At 37.3% G+C, this 23691-nt stretch overlaps 1 protein-coding gene and 2 long non-coding RNA genes across 11 annotated transcripts; 1 reads left to right on the forward strand and 2 right to left on the reverse strand.

The window, feature by feature from the left end:
- Nucleotides 1-6411: 6411 nt before the first annotated feature.
- On the reverse strand, nt 6412-13263 carry LOC147479845 (uncharacterized). 9 transcript variants are annotated; one of them, XR_015204948.1, is made up of 5 exons: nt 13107-13263; nt 11493-13000; nt 11223-11342; nt 10920-10968; nt 6412-6884 (listed from the first exon to the last, which is right to left on the reverse strand). It is a non-coding gene; the product is annotated as an uncharacterized LOC147479845 (long non-coding RNA). The 9 variants fall into 9 exon arrangements; XR_015204947.1 differs by having other exon boundaries at nt 11486-13000; XR_015204946.1 differs by having other exon boundaries at nt 11136-11342; nt 11486-13000.
- On the forward strand, nt 7620-10516 carry LOC147479846 (AT-rich interactive domain-containing protein 4-like). Its single transcript, XM_086576155.1, has 5 exons — nt 7620-7631; nt 7933-7998; nt 8631-9260; nt 9836-9897; nt 10309-10516. Exons 1-5 carry the CDS (start codon nt 7620-7622, stop codon nt 10352-10354), a joined length of 816 nt encoding a protein of 271 aa, XP_086432281.1. The 3' UTR covers nt 10355-10516.
- Nucleotides 13264-21389: 8126 nt separating the features above from the next.
- On the reverse strand, nt 21390-22199 carry LOC147479847 (uncharacterized). The gene is made up of 2 exons (XR_015206490.1): nt 22060-22199; nt 21390-21946 (listed from the first exon to the last, which is right to left on the reverse strand). It is a non-coding gene; the product is annotated as an uncharacterized LOC147479847 (long non-coding RNA).
- Between the last annotated feature and the right edge of the window lie 1492 nt (nt 22200-23691).

Here is a 23691-nt window from a genome sequence, read left to right on the forward strand (position 1 = left end):
TTCCTCTTCTGATGTACTTGGTTTGCTTAACACCCTCACTTCAATCGAATGACCCTCTGTTCCTGGAAGCACAGCAACCACATATGCTAAAGCGTGAGCATGTCTATTTTCACCATGGCCCAAATGGGAGAATTGAATCTTTTGGAACTTGCTTGCTTTTCTTTGTAGAACCTCCAGATATCGCGCCATCCTTGGGAAGCGCGCCACAAACCCCCCATTCATCTGACAAATAACCAAGTTAGAGTCAGAGTACACCGATAACTCGCTTACTCCCAGATCTTGTGCCAAATCTAAACCTGCTATCACTGCTTCATATTCATACTCATTATTAGAAGCCACGAACCCCAGTTTCATAGATAACTCCAGCCTTGTGTTCCAGGAGTCACCAAAACAACGCCAATTCCATTCCCCGTATCTGTAGTCGATCCATCCGCGAATACTCTCTATCCATTCCGCATATCCCAAGGATCCAAGGGATCACGGTTAGATTCTCCCTCCTGGTCCATGACCATTTCCTCTCCCCAAGTTGGATCCTCGGCTAGAAATTGGATCTGCAAAGAACTCCGCCATGGCTTGCGCCTTTTCCGCCGTTCTGATTTGATATTGGATTTCGTAACAACTAAGCATCACTGCCCATTTTAGCATTCTGCCTGACTTTTCTGCCTTCAATGCTTGCTTGAGGGGTAGATTTGTTATCACCACCATTGAATGAGCCTTCGAAATAGGGCTTCAACTTTAACGCAGAGAATATCAAAGCCAATGCGTACTTCTCAATTCTACTGTATCGCGTCTCCGCGTCTAGCATGGTTTTACTCTGAAAGTAAACTAACTTCTCTACTTTTTCTACAATTCGCACCAGGACTGAGCTTATCGCATACTCTGAAACCCCCAAATAAAGATACAATTTCTCTCCCTATTCCGGTCGCGACAGTAAAGGTGCTTGCCTTAAATAAACCTTCAACTCCTGAAAGGCTTCTTCACACTCAGCGGTCCATTGGAAATCTGGCGTTTTCCTTAACAAACGATACAGCGGTATGCATTTGTCCGATGATTTAGAAATAAATCTGTTCAATGCTGCGACTCTTCCGCCAACCGTTGCACCTCTTTCACACTCTGAGGGGACGACATCTCAACCAATGATCTAATCTGCTCAGGATTCGCCTCTATTCCACGGTAGGTGACTATGTAACCCAAGAACTTTCCTGAAGTTACCCCGAAGGTGCATTTCTCGGGGTTGAGTTTCAGCTTATGCCTCCGTAGTATGTGAAACGTTTCTTAGAGACCCTTCAAGTGTTCCTCCTCTGACATGCTTTTTTCCACCATATCATCAATATATATCTCCATGCCCTTCATAATCTTGTCTTCAAACATTTTTTCCCCTAACCGCTGAAATGTAGCCCCCGCATTCTTTAAACCAAAAGGCATTCTAGTATAACAGTAAGTACCTCCTTCCACCACGAAGGTTGTCTTTTCCTGATCTGGGCCGAACATCGCGACCTGTTTATATCCCATGGATGCATCCATGAAAGAAAACACCTTGAAACCAGAAGTTCTGTCTACTAACTCATCCACTCGCGGCATAGGATAATAGTCTTTTGGACACTCTTTATTCACGTCTGTAAAATCCACACACATTCTGACCTTGCCATTCTTTTTTGGAACAGCGACAATGTTGGACAGCCATTCCGTGCATTCCATATCCCTGATTATCCCCGCACCCTTAAGCCGTATAACCTCCTCGCAAATCCCCTCCGCGTATTTGGGTCTTACGCTTCTCATCTTTTGTCTTACAGGCTTCGCATCTTCCTTCATATGCAAGTGATGATAAGCAAACTCTGGGTCTATCCCTGTGATATCTTCAATCGCCCATGCAAATATATCTGCATTCTCTGTCAACAATTATACTAGCTTGATTTTCCATTCCTCCGGCAAGTCCGACCCGACTGATGTAAACTTCTCTTCCTCTCCCCCCCCAAGGTTCACGACTTCAATCTCATCCAAAGTTTTTGGTTCCTGAGGAGGTTCATCTCCTTCGGTTGAATCCGCCTCTTGTAATTGCTATATTTCTCCTCTCTCGTGCGTCAACTTTTCCCCTCCTGTGCCGCGGGCCATATTTTTTATAGTCACCTGATGTATGTTCTGCGCGGCCACTTGATCCCCCCTTATTTCGTACATTCCCCCCTTCGTGGGGAAGCGGATCATCTGATAATATGTCGACGGAATGGCCTTCATTTCATGAATCCATCTTCTCCCCAGAATGGCATTATATTGAGACCCAGTATCTACCACCATAAACCTTGTGAATACCGTCGTCGGACCTGCTGTTACTGGTAGTGTTAACTCCCCCATGGATTCTGTCATACTAGCTACCATTGAAGCCATACAAATTGGTCTGAGGAGTCTTTAATTGATCTATATCTATGTTCATCTCTTCCATGGCCCTTTTAAATAACAGATCCACCGAACTTCCACAGTCTATCAACACCCGCTTCACTAGATAATTACCCATTGCTATGGTAATCACCAAAGCATCCTCACGGCGAAATTACTGATTCCAAGTCTTTCGGGGTGAACATTATGTTTCCCTCACCCATCGCGGTTCCCATAACTAACCGTGGTGTGCTCGCCACCTCATTTACCTGCTGTAAGCTCGCAGTCTTTCTTATCTTGTCTCGGTGTACATTTCTTCCAAGTGTCTCTCCACTGTAAATGACATTTATAGTTCCTAAAATCCTGGCAGGAGCCTGCACTCTCTCAGCATGACGAACCTCCGCGACAAATTCTCTGAGCATCACTTTCTCAATCATTCTTTCCACCAGCCACTTCAAAGCATAACACTCGTTAGTGGCATGGTTCCTAATCTGATGATAGGCGCAAAATGGTTTCCCCTCTATCTCTCCAGGGGTATTCCGCAGTCCTTCATAATGCTGCATCCCCTTGATCAGCGGCAAGATTTCCTCTAATGGCATGTTAAGAGGAGTTTGTTCTATCTCGCGGTATGGCTTTCTTTCATGGATATCTCTCCTACCCCGATCTCCAATTCTTTTAGGTCCACGATTCTCCCCTCTGTAGGATCCCCCCTCTCTTTCTTCTCTCTTGCCTTTATCTTTTTGATCATCCTTATCCACAGCCTGTACTGCCTTCCCGGATCTCTTTTGTTCCCTCACATTTCTTTGCATTATGTCCTCGTACCGAATATATTTTTCTACCTTTGGGTATAGAGCGTGCAAAGTGGTGATTTCTATTTTAGACACTAACTCGTGGACTCTAGTTCCCTGTCTCAAGCCGTGCTGAAAGGCAATGACCATTGTATGTTCATCCAGATTCTCCACTCTCAGGGTCTCTTCTTTGAATCTACACAAAAATTCCCTTAACGATTCCGCTGACCTCTGCTTGATGTTGAACAGAGCCGCGATATCCACAACCCTCCTTTTCTAGTGGATGAAATGGTCCACAAAGGCTCACTCTAGCTCTTCAAATCTACTGATGCTCCGCGAAGACAAGCGGTAATGCCAATCCGAGGCTCCCCTCTTAAGGCTGGTAGGGAACATCATGCAGCCCAGTCCATCATACTTACTTTTCTGCCACAACGGCATCTGTTGCCTAAAGTGATGCAAATGATCTGTTGGGTCGCCCTTCCCATCATACCTTTCAAATCTTGGTTGACTGAATCTCTTAGACACCTCCGAATTCCATATCGAATCTGCTAGCAAATTCTTATTGAGGTTAGCAACTTCCTTTTGAGCGACACTTTGGTTCACTTTTTCAGCCACACAGTTCACCTCTCTATCTTTCTCAATCATCGCCTGTACTACCTCCAATGTGATGCCCTCTACTGGATCTACTCCCCGGGGCTGGTACTCTTCATTTTCTCCATCCACCTCACTGCCTCGATGATCCCCACGCTCTATGTCCTCTTGTGCGGTCTCCCTTTCCTTTCTCAACTCGATATTCTCGTTCCTCAACCTAATTATTTCCTCTTGCATAAGTCTGGTAGCGTCTACTACCACATCAGATATCTTTTCCTCTCCGCCCACCTCCCTTTCTTCACTCACAACCTCTTCTACTGCCTCTCGAACATCTTCTTTCCTTGGTCTTCCTACTCCCTATTTTATTACGGTGGCCATTTTATTTCGCTCTCCCCACAGACGGCGCCAAAATATATACTCAAATATTACAACCTATGAACTCACTTATATTAGGGTATCTCCTCTCCTCTCCCTTATTTTTCACTCTCTACTCTTTATATATTGTCTCTTTTTTCTAACTTCTCTTTTCATCAGGTTCGTTCATCTCTCCCCCATCTCGTGCTCCTCATCTCCCCACCTGTCCCACTCTCTATATAGCAGTTCTCGGCAGTTAGGTTACCGCGGACCTGATCCGCTGCATCATGTCTTTTCTTTGCTACTTTGCATACGACCCCTTTGCCACCTATGAATCCAAATGTCATGAATACGTCCTATACAGGCTTTCTCAAGAAAGCTACATTGAGAAGGTGTTGAAGAGATTCAACATGGATCAAGCCGAAGCCAGTCAGTTGTCCGCTTGGTGGCCAGTTCCGCATGACCAAAGAGATGTGTCCAAAGGGCGAGCATGAGCAGAGTCAGATGGAAAAGATTCCTTATTCATCCGTAGTGGGTAGCTTGATGTATGCAATGGTGTGTACAAGACCGGATATTGCTTTCGTTGTTGGTGTTGTAAGCCGATTTCTGTCAAATCCAGGTAAGGAACATTGGGAAGGTGTTAAGTGGATATTGAGATATCTCAAGGGCACTTCCAAATCATGTTTGTGTTTTGGTGGAAGTAAGCCTTTACTTGAAGGTTACACTGATGCATACATGGCAGGTGATGTTGACTCGATGAAGTCCACCTCCGGTTATCTAGTTACTTTTGCAGGGGGAGCAGTTTCTTGACAATCTAAGTTGCAAAAGTGTGTTGCTCTCTCCACTACAGAAACCGAGTATATTGCAGCCACTGAGTGTTGCAAAGAGATGTTATGGATGAAGAGGTTCTTCGACGAACTAGGGCTAAAGCAGAAACAGTTTGTAGTTTTATGTGACCGGTCGAGCACCATCCATTTGAGCAAGAATCGAGTTTTCATTCTAGATCCAAGCACATACAATGCGTTATCATTGGATTAGAGAAGTACTCAACGACAAGCATATGTGTATCGAGAAGATCCATACCGACATGAACGGGTCGGATATGATGACCAAAGTCTTACCAAAAGGTAAGTTTGATGTTTGCTGTGCTACCACCAGAATGGTAGCAGACTCCTCCTGTTGATTTGGAAATTGCATGGAGGTATCCCCCTCATTGTTCGGGAAGGGGAGATTGTTGGAGTTATCCCTCACATGAGGAGGAAAATAAGTTCAGTCTGTGTGAAGAAGGATGAGCGCGCGCGCTCAGTCTAGTCTTGCTCAAGGCACGCACGTGCCCATGTCTTGGACGACTTCCAATGTTTTTAGGGCGCGCGCGCTCGACTTTGGCCTTGCCCAAGGCGCGCCCGAGCCCATGCCTATTTTGGTCAGGATTTCTATTTTTGCGAAACCGCGAGTTTGCAATATAAGGTTTACGTTTTTGGCAAAACCTAATACATGCTAAGACACGAAAATACACAGCACACAGAGAGGAAACCCAACTTGAAAGCAATTAAGATTGAGAGATAACCTTTACAGAAAAACAATCCTGTAAAGAAAGAGGAGTGATCAAAACCCAATCTTGAAAGCAATTAAGATTGAGAGATAACATTTACAGATAAACAACCCTGTAAAGAAAAAGGAGTGATCTAGTAAGGTGAGAGACTGAAAAGAGTGATTGTAATCTTCCTTCGTACTTTATAAAAGGATTAGCTCTTGTGGAAGTAAGCACCATTGGCCGAACCACGGTATATCTTTGTATTGTGGTATGCTTTTACTGCTTTACATTATTATCTGTTGTTAATAGTTGTTTAGTGAGTTGGGCATGTTAGTTTGGTTGTAGGGAATATTTAGATTGTTGTCTGGAGTTGTTATTGATCCTAGTACAAATTATCTGTGTAGTGGAGAATCAATTGGTATCGGTGTTAAACCCCAAAACTCCAATCATGACCATCAAAGATAATTTACTGCTCATCATCAAAGCTCATTCAATTCTCTTATCATAGAGACCTGACCTGACGCACAAGAATAAGAAGGATCAACAAGTTTTCTATATGAAGAGAAGACGAACGATATCTGACTTGATTCAAATTCACCTGAAAATTTGATACGCAGACAACTCGCATAGACCTGAGCTTAGTCAATACCATAAATTCCACCATTTTTCCAGAATTCAAAGGTTGTGCACAAAACAAACCTTTACAATTCTGCATTGCCTTGTGTAGTTGTGTCCGATAAACACAGCAATCATGTATTTTCAAACATTCAGAAAAAGAGAAAAACTCAATTATCTGTTGCGAAATGAAAATTGTCATGGCATTATGGTGTCGATTACACAACTTCATCATTCAATAACAGAGCCCAAAGTATTTCAGATATGGCTTGGGCCTTGGCCTGACATTAACAGCATTGAAGCTAAGGACAATGACCATAATTAAGAGATTTATACACCTCATGGTCGCCACTAAAAGGAAGATTTTGCACTCGACTAATGCCATCTCCATTTGTGCAGACAGTGGCGTTGTTTATGTAGCAGTTAAACTTGGGTACATCTTTTTTCCATGTCATCATAATATTGCAGAAACTAGTATCGAACTATCGAAGCAAGGCCCATTTGATTTGAATCAATCTGCTGAGTTGGGTAAGAAATAGGCGTGCTCCCCAGTTCACGAGGTTGGTGGTATTAATGTTTTCAGTTTTCACCACCAATAGTTGTTACAAACGCCTTGAGCTTGAAATTGATCCCTCTCACTACACCATTTTTGTCTATTAGGAACAGTGGCGAAACTGATCTGGAACGGACTATTGGGCGTTCCAGACTTACAAATTGTTCCAACTTCTCCCCACATAAGGGGTATTTGTGTCATTCAATCCAACTATATAAAATAGATCGACTCATTTCTCTTTTCAGCTCAGTTTGTCATCTTCATCTCCCTCTTTTTCTTCATCTTGTTCTAACTCAGTTTGCAAATAAGATAGTTGTCGTAGCTCCAAAATCATCTTATTTTTATTCTTTTTCATGCAGTTAAAATTGTGAATTTGCATTGTTTTCTAGTGAAATTCCACATTTTTTTTTGTTTAATTTTTTTTGCTGTTAGTTGACTTAATGTTTTATAGATTTCAATTTTGTTAGCTTCATTTATTAATTGAAGTGTTTCGATGATCTTTGTATCATGTATCTAAAGCTTTAATTTGTTCTTGAAGTGGAGTTTTAGATTTTAAAGATTGGTGTTTCATTGAAATGATGCTTAGGTCTAGTCTATTGTTATCGTTGGCCTTCTTTAAGCTTGATTAAGTCCTCATTTAGATACATGATTGTTATTTTAGTTGGAATTTTCTTTAACGTTATCGTTTGCGCTTCTTTAGCAACTATTTTTTCTGTTTCCTCTATGTTAAGGTTATTGCGTATACCGGGAATGTCATGTTAAAACCTGAAACGTAAAGGTTCACATATTAAAACCTGAAGCATCAAGGGTTCACATGCAAGAGCAGGCAATACATGTCAATTGTGCAGCGGGTTGTTTCTTTTAATGGTGTGAACAACATACTTCAAATTATGTGCTGTACAAATTAATGGTGTGAACGAAACTCTGGATAAATTGTGATGGAAAGCAAACATCCCTTCTCAACTACTAACCATACGAACTCTTGGTGACTAGACAACGCAGCTTAAGACTGTTGCTTTGGCCCCCCAATTCGAATTTACATATTTCAAATACAGCGAGGTTTCTTGTAATAATACTTGATATATAGCTTGATAGTATGTAAACTAATATTATTTGGGATTTCTCAGAATCTTGCTGCTGTTGGGAAAGCAGACTTTTTAGAGCAGATTACGTGCAAGACCGAACAACCTAAGGTATGAGACATACACTTATTTTACAATAGTTGAATCCTTCTGCCTTCTGCTGTGATTCCAGAGGACATTGATCTTGATGTAAAGCATATTACACTGTATGAGGGCACAAACTCCAGTAATAATTGGCTCTGTCCATGGGGTTGCACTGTGGTGGATTATGTAGCTCCACAATTCAAATTGATACTGCAGGAGAATTATATGTCATCCTGGTTCTTTCCCACAGTTGATACACAAGAGAACAGGTCGTTATGGTGGAAATGGAGAATGAAACTCAATGCTCGTCTTGATAAATTAATGAGGTTGGTCATTTCCTTTCTTCCTATCTTTCTATGCATGCATGCACAAACATGATGCAGTTACTTGCCCTAGAAAGTTGTGATTATAAAAGGAAATTTGATTTTGCTTCTTGATAAATTTTGTATGCTATGGGTACTAGCAGAAGAATGGCATGATCTGTGAATTGTATAGTTCGTATATATGAGGATATTCACTGGCTGGGTATACTTAATTGCTCTCTTGAGGATTGTCATGCTTTAAGCTATTCATGTTTTCAAGTTTCCAACGTTTTATGCAAATATGAATTGACTCTAATGCATATTGCTTCTTTGGTGTATGTTGTGGTGCCTTTCCAGGTTTTGAAGCAGCTACCTCCACAAGTTTTCTATCGTAGCTTTGTTGCCCTTGGAATTACCTGTATTCAGGGTTCTTCTGTTGCTTCTTTTGAGAAAGACGATGCTGAGCATCTTCTTTTCTTTAGTAATAGGCTGGGGAAGGATCTTCATCCACAAGATGCTATTCCTAGTAGTCTTCCTAGCTGGTTAAAAGTACCTGCTCCAAGTCGAAAGAGGTCTGAGCCATGTCAAGAAACAAAACCTGTTCTAGTGGGTGAAAATGGATCAGGAGTTGGAAACGTAGATGGACATTCCGATAAGGAGATCAGGTCAATTGATAGAAGTAACACCCCGTTATCACCTAGGCGACAGAAACTGAAAGTCGTTGCAATGAGGCCTATCCCTCACAGCCGTCGACACAAGATGCTGCCATTTTTAAGGCCAGCTGAGGAAGACTGGTATGATGGAAGCCTGGGGAAGATAAACTCAATAAGCCTTCCCCCTGCTAAGCCTCACGTTCTTTGGGACTACTCCTGCCAAGACCGGAAGTTATCAGCGAACTCTTTCCAGGCAAAACAAATTATTTCCTTGAATCCCTTACCATTGAAGAAACATGGCTGTGGCCAAAGTCCGATTCAGGTTTGCTCAGAGGTGAGTTTTGTATTTTCATCCCCTTTTATATAACAATAATTGATCACTGAATTTGGTTGTTGATGCTTATTTTGATGTTTATCTAGTTGTGGATAGATGGATATACTACACAAAATTTTGATGAAATAGACATTCTACTTGATGCATACTGTAGACAAAATACAGAGTATTGTAAAGTCGACATTAGAGTAAGCTGTCACCTACTATCCTTAAAGTTGGAAAAAGGAAGAGGATAAGAATAGTAATTAGAAAAAAAGTACAAACGGTTCAGAAATATTGTTCCATAGGAAACTTTTCAATTTATCTATCCTGTTGTATGTGCATTTTAATCGTTAAATAGGGTTCTATTTTTGTTTATTGGTAAATAGGGTTCTATTTTTGTTTTAGTTCATGTTGCACTACTTTTGGACTTTCCTTCCAGTATATTCAAGGTATCAGCCTATCAGGTGTCAGTTGTACTTAAAATCCTTGCAATGCACAAGGCAAAGAGCCACAGCAGTGAAGCAAGGTGTAGTAGGTTTGATCGGTCTATCTTTTGTCAAAAAAAAAGTTCTCATGATATTATTTTGTTACAGTTCCTGACCGAACTAGATGGTGTGGAGGCCCTTAAAGGAGTTTTTGTGTTTGCTGCAACTAGGTTAGTCTGGTGATTTGTCTTTTTGGTGTGTTCAAGTACCTTGTTATGTCTCTGTTGTGGGTTTGTCTTAAAATAGTGAATGGTTATATTGAGGGCTCTTAGAAGAGAAAACTTTAATCAACAGATTCGTATTGCACCTGTAGCTATACAGAGAGCACATTATGTTTAAGACCTAATGTTGGAAACCAGTTGAATTTTATTAGTACAACTCCTTGAAGTAACTTAAAGTTTCAAAACGGAGCCATTTAGCTTTTCCTGGGTAACTTGAAATTGTATCACTTGAGCTATAATGCTTTTGCATTATCATTTTTTCTATATATGCTTTAGTTTGTATATTGAATATCTGAACTGTTTCTACAATATTTTTAAGTTTGTAACGAGTGTTTCATATATTCATGTGTTGTGTGCTAGGGTATTGGTGGATATATTGGGAGCTTACATTTTCAAGTTGTCATAGAAGATGGAGTGATTTGGATCAAATGGAACTTGGAAGGCTGAAAAGTGGATCGCTCCCAATAGTGAACCATTTTGACTTTTGTATCGTAACTTGTGTTATAAGTTGTAAAATACTTTTTATGTAAGTTGTGTATAAAAATAAGTGTTGGGCTTTATGTGTTGATGTTTGGGTCTTGTAACTTTTTGTCCACAGTGGTCTATGTCTTATTTGCTAACGGTACTTACAGATTTTGAAACACAGGTTTTCAAGCTTTAGGTGCAATTTGAAAGCTCAGTACCAATATTATTTTATTGGTTCCTGTAATTGATTTGGAACGGATATGGAGTGTTCCAAAATTTTCATTTGGAAGGATCTAAGGTGTTCCCTGGTTTTCATTTGGAACGGTTGGAAAGTGTCCCAGAACAACTTTGTAACGGAGTGCATTCGTTCCAAATTATAAAACAGGAACGCACCAAAAGTGTTCCCTCAATTTTGCAAGGCAGGTAACAGGAACCCTTGTTGTCCGTTCCAAATCTCTTCAGGAATGGTTTTTGTCCGTTCCAAAACATAAAAAATGGTGTAGTGCCTGTAGATGGCACTGTTCTTATCACCATTTCATACTTGCACTCCTTCGCCTGTTGATAACATGATATATGGATCAAAGTGGAACTGTTAGAACACAAGCAAAGATGCTGCTATTTGTTAAGTGTTAACAAAATTTAGAATTTAGGCAGTGTGCGTTGTGAGTTGTGCGATTTATGCATTTCGAACTCATAGTTTGGGACTCGAGTTCAAGCCTAACCAGTCGAGATTCAATATGCTGAGACTTAATTGGCTTGTGTGCAAAATGAGCTTGACCTAGGTAGAGTGGGAGTCTAGATCCATACACCTTTTCTAGGTACGTTGTACCATCCGGCTAGGCTCGTTTAAACACTTAAAACGAGTCTTGTAATTTGTTTAGGCTAGCTATAAACAAGCCAAGCCCGAGCAACTTGATTCACTACCGGTCCTGTACACTAATAATAATGTCAACCACATCTCTTTGCCGATTAAGTATATTGTTTGGAAATTCATACGAAACAAGATAAAATCGAAAGAAATATGGTAGAATGAGAAGAAAAAAAAATACAATTAGACAAATAATGTAGTCACAACTCACAAATAAGAACCCATCGATCATTTACCCGGCCCAGATATGAACGAAAATTAACATCCAAGTTCCATCTATTTTTGGAGACAAATGATCTTGTTTTCTAGAAATTAAAAGATAACTTTGGAATATTCTGACGTGCTTTTGAAAAAAAAAGGTGTGAGACGGGGATTACTCATTTACTTGTGCAATGAATGCAGAGAATATGAGCGCTAAAACCATGATGTAGAGATTAGAGAAGAGCTGTGACCCTTTCCATAGTACGAAACTACGAATGACTTAATGAACAAATGAGGGTCAATGAGAGAAGAACTACTGCCTCTTCACAGCATACATTGATACAGCTTGGCAATAATGTTAGCTAGTCAGTAATGTTGGACGACAAAGCGCATCTTGGCAAGCATTAAAGAACTTAGTTCAAGAAAACCCACATGTTAAAAACATTTATCCTTTTATCTAGTGGAGTATATTAATATTTCTCAGATCACTAGTGGTTTAGTGGAGTAGTGGGAGCAAGCTAGCTGGTGTGTACTGTCACTACTTTGTGTTTCTTTGTAGAACAAGATCCAAAATTCCAAACAGAACCATATATTGATGGGATTCACTGACGCAAGCTAGCTGGTGTGTACTGTCACTACTTTGTATTTCTTTGTAGAACAAGATCCAAAATTCCAAACAGAACCATATATTGATGGGATTCACTGACGCAAGCTAGCTGGTGTCGAAAGGAAAGTAGGTGGAATGAGGTACTTCTAGTAATGGTGTACTTTGAATAGATTTGGTGTTAGGCTTGAGGCCTTAGAACTTGTGTTTTTGTCGAACCTCCTTCTCCTTCTAATGACTATACTCTTAGGGAAGGTATGTATGAGGATGATGCCTCAGAAACTCCATATGTAACTAGTTGATTATCAATAAAATAGGTGGGAGTCAGCCTTAACTCCAGCTTAACTTCAAAAAAAAAAAAAAAAAAAAATCCAAAATTCCAAACAGAACCATATATTGATGGGATTCACTGACGCGCTAGCGAATCCTTAACTAGGGGCAGATCGATCTCTTATTCAAGGATTATACATTCTCGTTATAAAGTGAGACATTACAAGAGTTACGTATATTCTCTTACATCAGAAATCAGGGGCAGTCTCCATCATCGATAGGAGGATTTGTGGATTCGATTTCATTACCACTAATAAGTCTAAATGTTTTAAGTCGATTAACCCCATCACCTTTGGTAGCAACAGTGATATTGTTTATATACCAATGTGGCTTCAGTTCACCTTTCTTGCCACCAATAATGATGTTGCAAAAATTAGCCTTCAAACAAGGTCCTTTGTATTTGAATCTATCTTGAGAATTTGGTAAGAAGTATGTGTAACGTTTACCCATGTCTCCCCACCTCTTAACAAGATTAGTGGTGTTGATATTTTCACCACCAATTGCTTCTATTATCACCCAAAGCTTGTACGTTGGACCCTGGTTGGACCTGTGTTCACCACCATTGTATACTCACATTGCTTCACCTGTCAGAAATTGAAGAGTAAGAACAAGTTAGAGAGAATTAGAACCTATACAAAAATTAAAAATGAATGTAGAAATAGTTTAGACAAAAATTTATAATGAAATTACTTGAGCATTTAAGGTAGAGACACTGGCAGCGAATATAATGAAGAAAAGAAGTGCAAGATGTGCCATGACTTGAGAGAGCTAGAAATCAGCAAATAAGGCCGGACGAGAAGGAAGAGAGGATCATGAATGTTATTTATAGACGTGAAGGACATTCTGAAGTACAAGTCAACCACAACTAGGATAAGCTTAGGAATGTAATCAATCGCAAAGAGATGATTTGATTTAATTTGGTCAATACAATCGTAGAAATGTAAGAGAAATAAAAAATTTCCCACCAATCCCATATTGGCCGAGATGTGATGGCGCACCATACATCTCGCGCACTGAAGATTTAGCCTATTATTTAAGGTTTTCATAAAGACACTACTGATTTTACCAAATGCACCGCACACTAACTACAAAACAAATGGTCCTAGAATTAGGATTGAAAAGAATAATATTTTAAAATAGTTTATTAATAATCGAAACACAATTTTTCTTTTACAAATTTTTTTAATATTCAAAATCAAACAATAATGATTTATAAAATTTATCACTAATTGAATATACTCATTGTTTAAAAAATGATTGAATTATAAAATTTATCAAAGTTTGAAGGAACCCCAACACGAAAACACATAAGCAGTCTCATAATAATTTACGAATCAAATCCATAATCTTTTCTCTACGTTATTACAATTGAAATCAAAGCAAAACTTTTAATGAAATTATTCAATCACGCATTTGAATATACCCATTCGTTCAATTTTATGAAAGATGATTAAAATTTAAAATTTTGTCAATATTGAAAATAAAAGGCACATTGATTCAATGGAACGTAAAATAAAACCAAACTAATCAAAATTAAACAAATATATATTAAGTGGTATCTATTCAATTTTTAAATGGTGTCCATTTGGTCTTAGGATCTGTTTGGTTTTGTTTTGGGTGTGGGCAGCCTTGGTAAAATAAGTGGTGTCATTATGTGTCACATCCCAAATTTCCAGAAAATTTAAAATAGGAAATTTTTCAAGATATAATTATCTCAATCGTCACCCTATTCAATCATCTGAAAACCAAGGATGAAACGAAACCCTAATAACATATTATCAACCACGATATTAAAAATCTGTGATCAAATTTAAAATCAAAAGGAACAATCCTTTAATCACATTATTAAACTACAAAGAAACTACCCAACTCTATTACATATGTCTCAAAACAACACCGTACGTTTCAGAAAAACTTAAACCAGAAGACTCCAAGAGCAAATTCAAATCATGTGTCCTCATCCACTGCACTCCATCATCTATATTTCCAAGAACACACCCATGTTGCAAAACAAAGCAAACATGGGTCAACAAATTGAATTTGCTGGTATGAGTAAGACTAAATATAAAAACAATATGTTCAATATTTCAAATAAATGAATATACTATTACAATTATTTCAATTTGGAAGACAATTTAGTTCCGTTTTCTCAAAACGGCATGCAGTTTCTTCTTAAGTAAGATTTCAACCCCCAATATACATTTATAATAAATCTCAGATAACAGTATTCATCATGCTCATTTTCCAAAATAACTCACAATATAATTTCCACTTACATTCAACTTATTACATACACATATGATAACTTATTTAAATATGAGTTTGATACACTTTACATTTAAGTCAGCACGTCGTCTTAGGGTAGGACAACGTCTCTGCATAAAAAGTTAATAAGTCCTATCCTCCTGCAAAACAAAGTTAGATTTTCCAAACGTAATCATTTATAGTATACATCTATTTCACTCTCACTGCAACCATCATGGGTATATATAATCTAGCATAATATATCGCCAATATTAACTAACATTCATATCACACCACCATATCCATCATATCACGCTAACCATACTCACATTCCTTCGTAAGAAATTATATGCATCATATCATAATATATCACCAATCATATCCAACAACTCGCTCATACTTAAAATCAATATTTTTCTTAAAAACCAATCATCTACTGATGAGAACGAAGAACTATATCACAACTAGGGAGTACATTCATCCCTTGTGAGTATCAACTCACACAAACCACGTATATATTTCCTTGTAAGAAATCATATACATCATAATACGTAAATATTCATATGCAATAACTCAGTCACATATAAAATCAATGTTTTACTTTAATATCACTTATCTACTTATGAGAATGAGGAAAAAGTCACAACCTAGGAGTACATTCATCCTTCGTGAGTATCAACTCATACAAACCACATATACATTTCCTTGTAAGAAATCATGTACATCATAATACATAAATATTCACATGCAATAACTCAGTCACATATAAAATCAATGTTTTACTTTAATATCACTCGTCTACTAATGAGAATGAGGAAAAAGTCACAACTAAAGAGTTCATTCATCCCTCGTGAGTATCAACTCACATAAACCACATAAATATTTCTCATAAGAAATCATATACATCATATGCAATAACTCCAACACACGTAAAATCAATATTTTACTTTGCTTATTAATTATCTCGTTAACTCATTTATTAGAAGACACAGCCCAACCTTTAGTTCCTACTCCACAATTTGCACTACACACATTTGCCAAATCACACATATCTGTATGCCTCATTCACATCGAGTACTACTACAAGACATATGTCCCAAGCGGGATATCGCCTCCAGAAAACATACTTTCATCTTGTAAACTCGTGAACTTTGAGTGACTATCTCTGGGCTTTCCATACACATACACAAAGCCTCTTTTGGGCATAACAAACTATCAGGTCATTCATGACACATTCAATGAATACCTTGGGTCATTCTTCATGGCACATTCAATAAATACCTTGAGTCATTCCCGCCACATTCAAGGAATACCCATACCTACATTCCCGTACACTCAAGGAATACAGCCCACCCGCAAGGCGAATGCCTTAGTTCCTCTTTCAGGCGGCTTTTCACATAACATCATTAGTCATAAACATTTCTTTTCATTCTTTTCATCAAAGAGGCGTGGAGAGATCTAAAGATGTGAGCGACACATTAAATTTTCACCGGACACTTTTACACTGGATTTTAACACTCAAGAGTTCTCATTTATCATAATATTTTCATTACAAAACAAATATCGTCTCAAACAATAATTCATTACTAAAGATTCCAAACACAATAACTAATCAACTCACCTTATTACCAATTATATAAATCATAGATATCAAAAGGTTCAATCAGGAATAACACATTAGTTAAAAGTCTCGTGAATACATTTTAAACAACCACAATCACGTACACAATCACGTTCACATATAGTTATCACAATAACTAATATATAATATATAATATAGTGGATGCACCTATACATAAGGCTGCCTACATATCAAATCTTTCAAGATTAGAATCAAGCCTTACGTAGCTCTTAACCAATAAATATCAACATCCTTGTATGTACCTTTAAGTAAAATAACAATTTATACTATATAGAATTACATACAATAAGTTTCAAATACTCCCACAATTATATACGTAAAGTTTCATACCTAGAGATACACTACGAACCTTTAAATCCAACAACTCACAAATGGATATTTTTCTACTTTTGATTCTACAAAAAAAGATCTTATGAACCATGTCAGTTCCAAATAAAACAACAATCTAAAAGTAGACTACAAACACTATATAAAACACCTAAGAAGAGTTTAAGAGACTCTTAGTTCATTACTAGACATATTTCCCAAAACAGGTTCATGCACATAAAAGATAACACGGTAGGTTTTCTAGCCAACTTGTCAATGCTATAGTTTTTCCTACATTCATCTAAATGACATGTAACTTAATTATTTAGAAGCTAGGATATGTAGACCTACTTTTTCATGTAGAACTCGAAGTCCCAATGTCATTCTATCTCGGAGAAAACTTAGGTTGAAAACGGTAAAACTCCTAATTTTTAGCAAACTAGATTTCTGACGGACTATCTTCCGAATGACACAACTCATTCCACAGGTATCCAAATGCTACAAGGCTTTTTGCGTTGAAAAGAAGACTCTCAGAAATTACTCTTTTATGTTTTACAAAACTACTAACTCTCACTATAACTATATGAAAACTGGACTCGAACACAATGCGCAGAAACGGAATTCCGATGCACTATTTTCTGTCAACCAAACTTCCCGACATCATAGCTGTCTCTATAGACCTCAGAATGCGTCGAGTCCAATTGGGTTGGAAAGAAGACTCAGAAAACTCACTCTTTCATGTTTTGGCGAGAGTTTGAATCTAAACCTAACTATGTGAAAACGTGGTTCGAAAACAGGCACATATCTTGATTTCTGCAGTCAGAAAATTCTGACGTGCTAACTTCCGAACACCGTAACCATATCCACAAACCTCGGAATGTGACGAGTTCGATTGGGTTGAAAAGCAAACTTCCAAACCTTACTTTTTCGTGTTTTCAAAAAAAAAAACTAGTTCAAACTCTAACTAAACCAAAATTGAGCTCGAAATCAGACCAGCGCTAAGCTCAAAACTTCTGACATCTAAAGCACGCCAAGTCATCCAAAGACCAACAGTACTAGCTAACTACCACACACATAGCAATGGAATAACTTGCGTACTACTTAAGCAATTCCACAAACAATATAAATTAAGTATCATAAATAGGTGCACCAGTAGCCATTGTCAAATATTCTTTATCAAAATCCAACCTGTACTTATCATGTACAAGACATTTAAATGCAATAAATTCATGCAAAGAAAACTACCAGCCATATAAAGCCAGGAATAGCTCACATATCACCAAATGTTCAAAAGCCTATAAAGACATGCACAGAATACCATTATACCTTCTCATATCTAAAAGTCACTTTAGAATCAAAGAATTACTTATTATTCCCTCCAGCTACTCATGGTAATGTGTATCTTCGCCACAAAAAAACAAACAAGATATGGCAATCATCAAATGGATACAACCAACCCCCATTTTTTTTTTTTTTTGAGAATCCGAACTCTGGCATATAACAATTACTCACTTCAAACAGTTAACGAACGATTTACTAAATTCCATAAACAATTACCTATCAATACACAAATAACTAAAATAACGCCTATGCGTCAGTATGCGATTTAAGTCTTTGAGCACTTTAATAGATTTACATCCCATAGTTCTAAGTAAAACAATTCAATGAATTAATTAGTAGAAATCAGTTAACAATCCATTAAATTTTTTAGAACAAATTAAAATTAAGACTACTCACTTGAAATTGAATTTGCAAAAGAATGCCAATGTTTTCTTTTCTCCAATCCCTTTTCTTCTTCTTCCCCTTCTTTTTATTTCTTTCAATCAAAAATATTATTTTTAATGGAGACTAGGGTTTTTTTTTTTTTAAATAATAAGATTTTTACAGAGCAAATTCGCAGGTATTGTTTATTCAAAGTTTTAAGTCTGCTTAAGTTAACATACCTATATGAATGGGTCTAAAAACACCCAAGGTCTATACCTATATGAATGGGTACATTTTAACAATATTTTCAAGCCCAAAAATGATTCTAAAATACCCACAAAAGTTCTAACAAACAAATTCAAGTAAAAACAATTTTAAAAAAATCAACAACAACCAAACAAATTCTATAACAAGCTAGACTTCATAATATAATAATTATTTTCAATTCAAATAATGTAATTTATGTTGTTTAAAAATTGGAGTTGTTATATTATGAAAACCCTTATTTAAGAACAGGATGATTTTTCTTTTTTTTTTCTTCGGAATTTTTTTACATTTGACATTTCCTAGTTTGGGCTTAAGCTTGTCGATTGTCATCCATGCACAATGTCCATGATAGTCTTCTCCAGTTTTGTGGAATGTTTCCATAGGGACTGGACTTATTTTCCCTCTAGCCTAGTATATATGGCTCAAACACTATGATCCAAACCCCAACTCGAACATGATCATTGGATCATGAGAACGATGAGATTTAGACGAAAAATAATTGAACGACTGATCATTTGTACTAGAGGACTTGGAAAACACATATGCTACGCCATTGTATGGTCAATATGGTGTGTTCAAAATGAAATCATTTTCAAAAACGGAACACTTTGCATTAACAAGGTGATTAACATGATCAAGAGAAGTGTTTGGACATGACTTTGCATGAAATAAAACACTTTTGCAGTTCATTGAGATCACTACTTTTCGGACTTGGTTTTCAACTAGACAATGATTATCGACAACCAGTGATAATGTGTCTTTTTGTACTAGTGTATAATCAATGGGGCTCTCACTTACACTATCTTTCACTGACATGGACAGCCAACACCAAATTGAAGCACAACTCCATTTTACTTTATATATAATATAACACTTTTTACTTTAAAAAATAATAATAATAAAAAAAAATGAACAACTGATCTATGGAAATACTGCAAAAGTCAAACATTTTGTAAATGTACGGCCAAATTCTTCGAAAAGAGGAGACAATGAGATATAGGGTGACATGGCCGGGTGCCAAAATTTTCCTGCACAGAACCTCTTTGTTTTTTTTCCTAATAATTACTTAATTAGCCAATTGGTTTTATACCATTGGGTTTGACCAATTTAAGTTTGAAGCCAAAATTTCCAATTTATAAAAGAAAATGCTGTTTGATGAAGTAAAATCAGATCTCACTGTTTATCGGAAAAAAAATCAGATCTCACTGCCTGAACCAATGAACATGTGATGGTTCTTAACAGCTGCAAACTTCAATAAAAGTTATGTTCCTGAGGATGATCACATTCAGATTTAACGGTTCACTATGTTAGAGTTGACTTAAATACTTGTTATTTCTTATCAATGCGTCATGGTTATTCCCCATCAATAGAATGTTGGTTTTACCAAAAAAAAAAAAAAAAAAAAATAGAATGTTGGCTCACAGCGATGGGAAGGGGTACTTGACAGGATAGGAACATGGTTTAGAAAAACTACAATTCAAGCAGAATTTGGAGAATGAGGAGTGTCTAATAAGTCAACAATATCCGCAAACAGCTAATAGAAGATCCATAGTGTTTTTTTAATCTATTGAAGATTTTGGTACTAGGCATTGAAGATATTGATAAGTTTATAGATTACATTTTGAGTTAAGATAAGTAGTATTAAATATCACATTGAGGTAACGATATTGTATTAGTGGATTAAAACATGCTGCAGAATATATCACGGTGTATGATATCTCACAATGTCTGCAAATTGTATAAGAGGGATTGGCTCAACGTAGTTGGATTTGTAGTATCAATGGTCTTTGTAACATTGGGATTTCGGAAATGGATATAATTTTAGTAATTTAGCTTCTTCTGTTTTTTTCTCAATAATATTTTAGCAATTTAGCTGTATGTCTGCCTCGAAGGAAGTGTCTAATTCTTTTAATTGAAGTAGGAAATTGTTAGGAACTCGACAAGTTTGCAAGGCCACCCCACCCGGCGGAGACCGCACCGGTTAAATTGAAACAACTTAGCCCGAAGGCTCTCGCGATGCGCACATAATTATACAAAAAAAAAATTCCAACCAATACTTAGTAGAATTCGAACTTGTAACTTCTTTTATAAAAATAGAGTGATACACAACCAATTGAACTAGAAACTTTTGTAATATTATGAGAACTATGCAATTTTTTCATATATTTTAGAGCATACACAAGTTTCTGCAATATTTTCATTTCATTAATAAGAGTCAAATCATCTTGAATGTTCGAATAATTGATTATTACAACTAAAGGATTGAACGAAAAGGCTACCCCAGTCGAATTTCCAACCAAAGCTCCAGAATTAGTTGAGGTACACGTAAGCATGGCCCAAAATATCGCCGAGATATCCGATATCTCGCCGATATATCTCGGTAAATTGGTACACCGATATCGATATTTCCGACATATATCCACCGAATATTGAACCCCTTTTTTCTGAGATATATCGGAATTTCCGATATGAAAGTTTATATCGACGATATAATCGATATTTCCGAGATAATCGATATATATCAGTTGACTTTTTGACCAATTGTTAATAACTTAATATTGAAATTTTCGAAATATCCGAGATATATCGGCGAGATATCCGAGATTTTAGAAACTTTGGACTGGTCACCAAAAAAACCGAGATATCCGATATATCCGATATATCTCGATTTTTGGGTACACCGATATATTGACCGATATCGAAATTTTGGGCCTTGCACGTAAGCCGGTTAGGGGAAAAAAAAAGTGATGTGTGAACTTCAAGTCTTCAATTATTATCTAGTAGAACCAAAAAAAAAAAAAACTTTCCACTACGCCAAACTACTGCCGGCAAGTCTGCAATAGACTGTCAGAATATATATAATTCAGCGAACAATACATAATGCGTGATTATCACAATCATCACGACTTTTGCAATAGCGATTCACTTATTTGGTGAACATTACAGAACACAAAATCTGCTCCCTGGTCACATATTATGGACAATCTCCGTCATTAAGAGGAGGATTCAGGTAATCTATTTCGTTACCACTAAAGATGATGAATGTTCTCACTCGATCAATGCCTTCGCCCTTTGTAGTAATTGAGATGTTGTGTACATACCAATGAGGATTTAACTCTTTTTTCGAACCCCCACCCAAGATGATGTTGCAGAAATTGCCCTTCATACAGGGTCCCTGGTATTTAAATCTGTCCTTGGTATTTGGTAAGAAATATGTATACTTCCTACCCATATCTCCCCAATTCTTAACAAGATTAGTAGTGTTGATATTCCCACCACCTTTTGCTTCTATGAGCACCCGAAGCTTGTATGTCGGACCCCTCGTTGGACCCGTGTGTATCACCATTGCATAATCACATTGCTGCACCTGTCAACAACCATAGAATTAGCTCGAAATTGGAATGAAGTTAAGAGTTACATAAAACGTAATAAACTATGAGAACATTAGTCTACAAAATATTGTGATTAAGTTGTTAGTACTTGTGCACTGAAGATGGATGCACTTGCAGCGAAAATAAACAAGAAGAGGAGAAGTGTGAGTTCTGCCATTTCTAATAAGTCAAACCAAGATGTGGAAAAATTAAAATGCAGGAGTGTTATCTACTTATAAGCTACATGAAGGACTTCGTGGTACAAGTCAACCCCATTAAAGATAAACCTAGAATTAAACCAGCTAGTTCCTCCATGTGGATGACTCAGCTGCTGCGAGTCAAGGTCAAACTGTTCAATAAAATTGTGCGAAGTGTAATCTGATTCTTGAATTTTATTTTTAGTCCAAAACGACATATAGGATGATATTAGTACAGACTAAACACAGCAGATTCCTACTTTCATTGTATTTTTATTTTTTTGTGGTAATCTCAGTCTCATTATTTTGTTGATCAATGATCACGAAGAAGAAAAATTAATGAGCTGTGTTTCAACTTTCAGCCTGCTCTGGGTTTTGCCTTATCGATAAAGAAAAAAAATCTATGGGTTTAGAAAGGTGGGCGGTAATAGTAGCTTGGTGGGATCGTCCAAATGATGCAAATCACTTGCAAGTTGCAAGTACTACTCAAAGTCGTCTACCATGCACTCCATGCTTAATTCGTTTGTGAGATTGAGTTACACTGAATAATTGGGTTTTGACTATGTCAAAAACGTCCATTCACCAACCTTCAACGTACAGCTGGAAAGAGGTAATAAATCATCCATAGACCTCAGGAAATTATCCGAAGAGTAGATAAAAAAGTAGATAACCCAATCAGGCGAAAAAGGAAAAAGAAACATATGTACCTGGGGATTATTAGGATGATTTTACCAGGAATTGGTCTGCAAATTGCGAATCATGAAGATTTTATGTTTGAAATAGAATAATTGATACAGAGTCCATTCAATAAAGAGCTGGAGGTCCAGCTTGAAGATATATAGAGGAAGGGGCTAACTCGAGGCCCGCTCAATATAGTTCAATCTGGAGAGGTGAAAATCAGCAACATTTTGAAGCAAATCAAACACCAAATCAGTCAAGCACCAACCATCTTCGGTCTAGAATCCAAATTGGCTTCACCAAAGTGACCAAACAACATGGTTTCTTAGTAAACCGCGGGAAACCCAAGACCATGCGGTTCTTAGTAAACCGCTCGGCTCTTATACATCTGGGTCGTACATTTGTTGTTTCAACAATCTTGACACCAGATGTAACCCCATTTTTTTTCCCGGGTAACGTATGTAAACCCCATTTGGTGCCAATATTACTGATTTTTTTTATGTTGATGATTGTTTGGTGAAGCACTAAAGATGATTTTCATCAAATTTTCAAGGATTTGGTGTTGATGTTTGAGTTGTTGTCTAGATTGAAGATACTCTTATGGCTGCAAATCCTGCAATATCCTCGCACTGAGTCCAAATCTCCAATGACTATGTAATTACATAACTTTAAGTTTGTCCAATGAATTTTTGGAACTGAGAACAGGTTGTGATTCCAGAACAAGTTGTGCATTCCAGTTTTGGTTTCCGGCTACCATATTTTTTTTTTTCTATTGGGCTTTATGATCCATGGGCTGATGGTAGACTTTTAAAGAGGGCAAACTGTGACAAAGTTACTTCTAAGTTCTAACTCTGAATCGAGTTCTA

This window comes from Coptis chinensis, chromosome 8 (assembly GCF_015680905.1).
Source record: "Coptis chinensis isolate HL-2020 chromosome 8, ASM1568090v1, whole genome shotgun sequence".
NCBI classification, from domain to species: Eukaryota; Viridiplantae; Streptophyta; class Magnoliopsida; order Ranunculales; family Ranunculaceae; genus Coptis; species Coptis chinensis.

What these genes read in the sequence shown, in the direction of transcription:
- LOC147479846 (XM_086576155.1), top strand. An exon ending in GCAAGACCGAACAACCTAAG is followed by an intron (nt 7,999 to 8,630) that starts GTATGAGACATA and finishes GTGCCTTTCCAG; the next exon opens with GTTTTGAAGCAGCTACCTCC. An exon ending in TTTGTGTTTGCTGCAACTAG is followed by an intron (nt 9,898 to 10,308) that starts GTTAGTCTGGTG and finishes GTTGTGTGCTAG; the next exon opens with GGTATTGGTGGATATATTGG.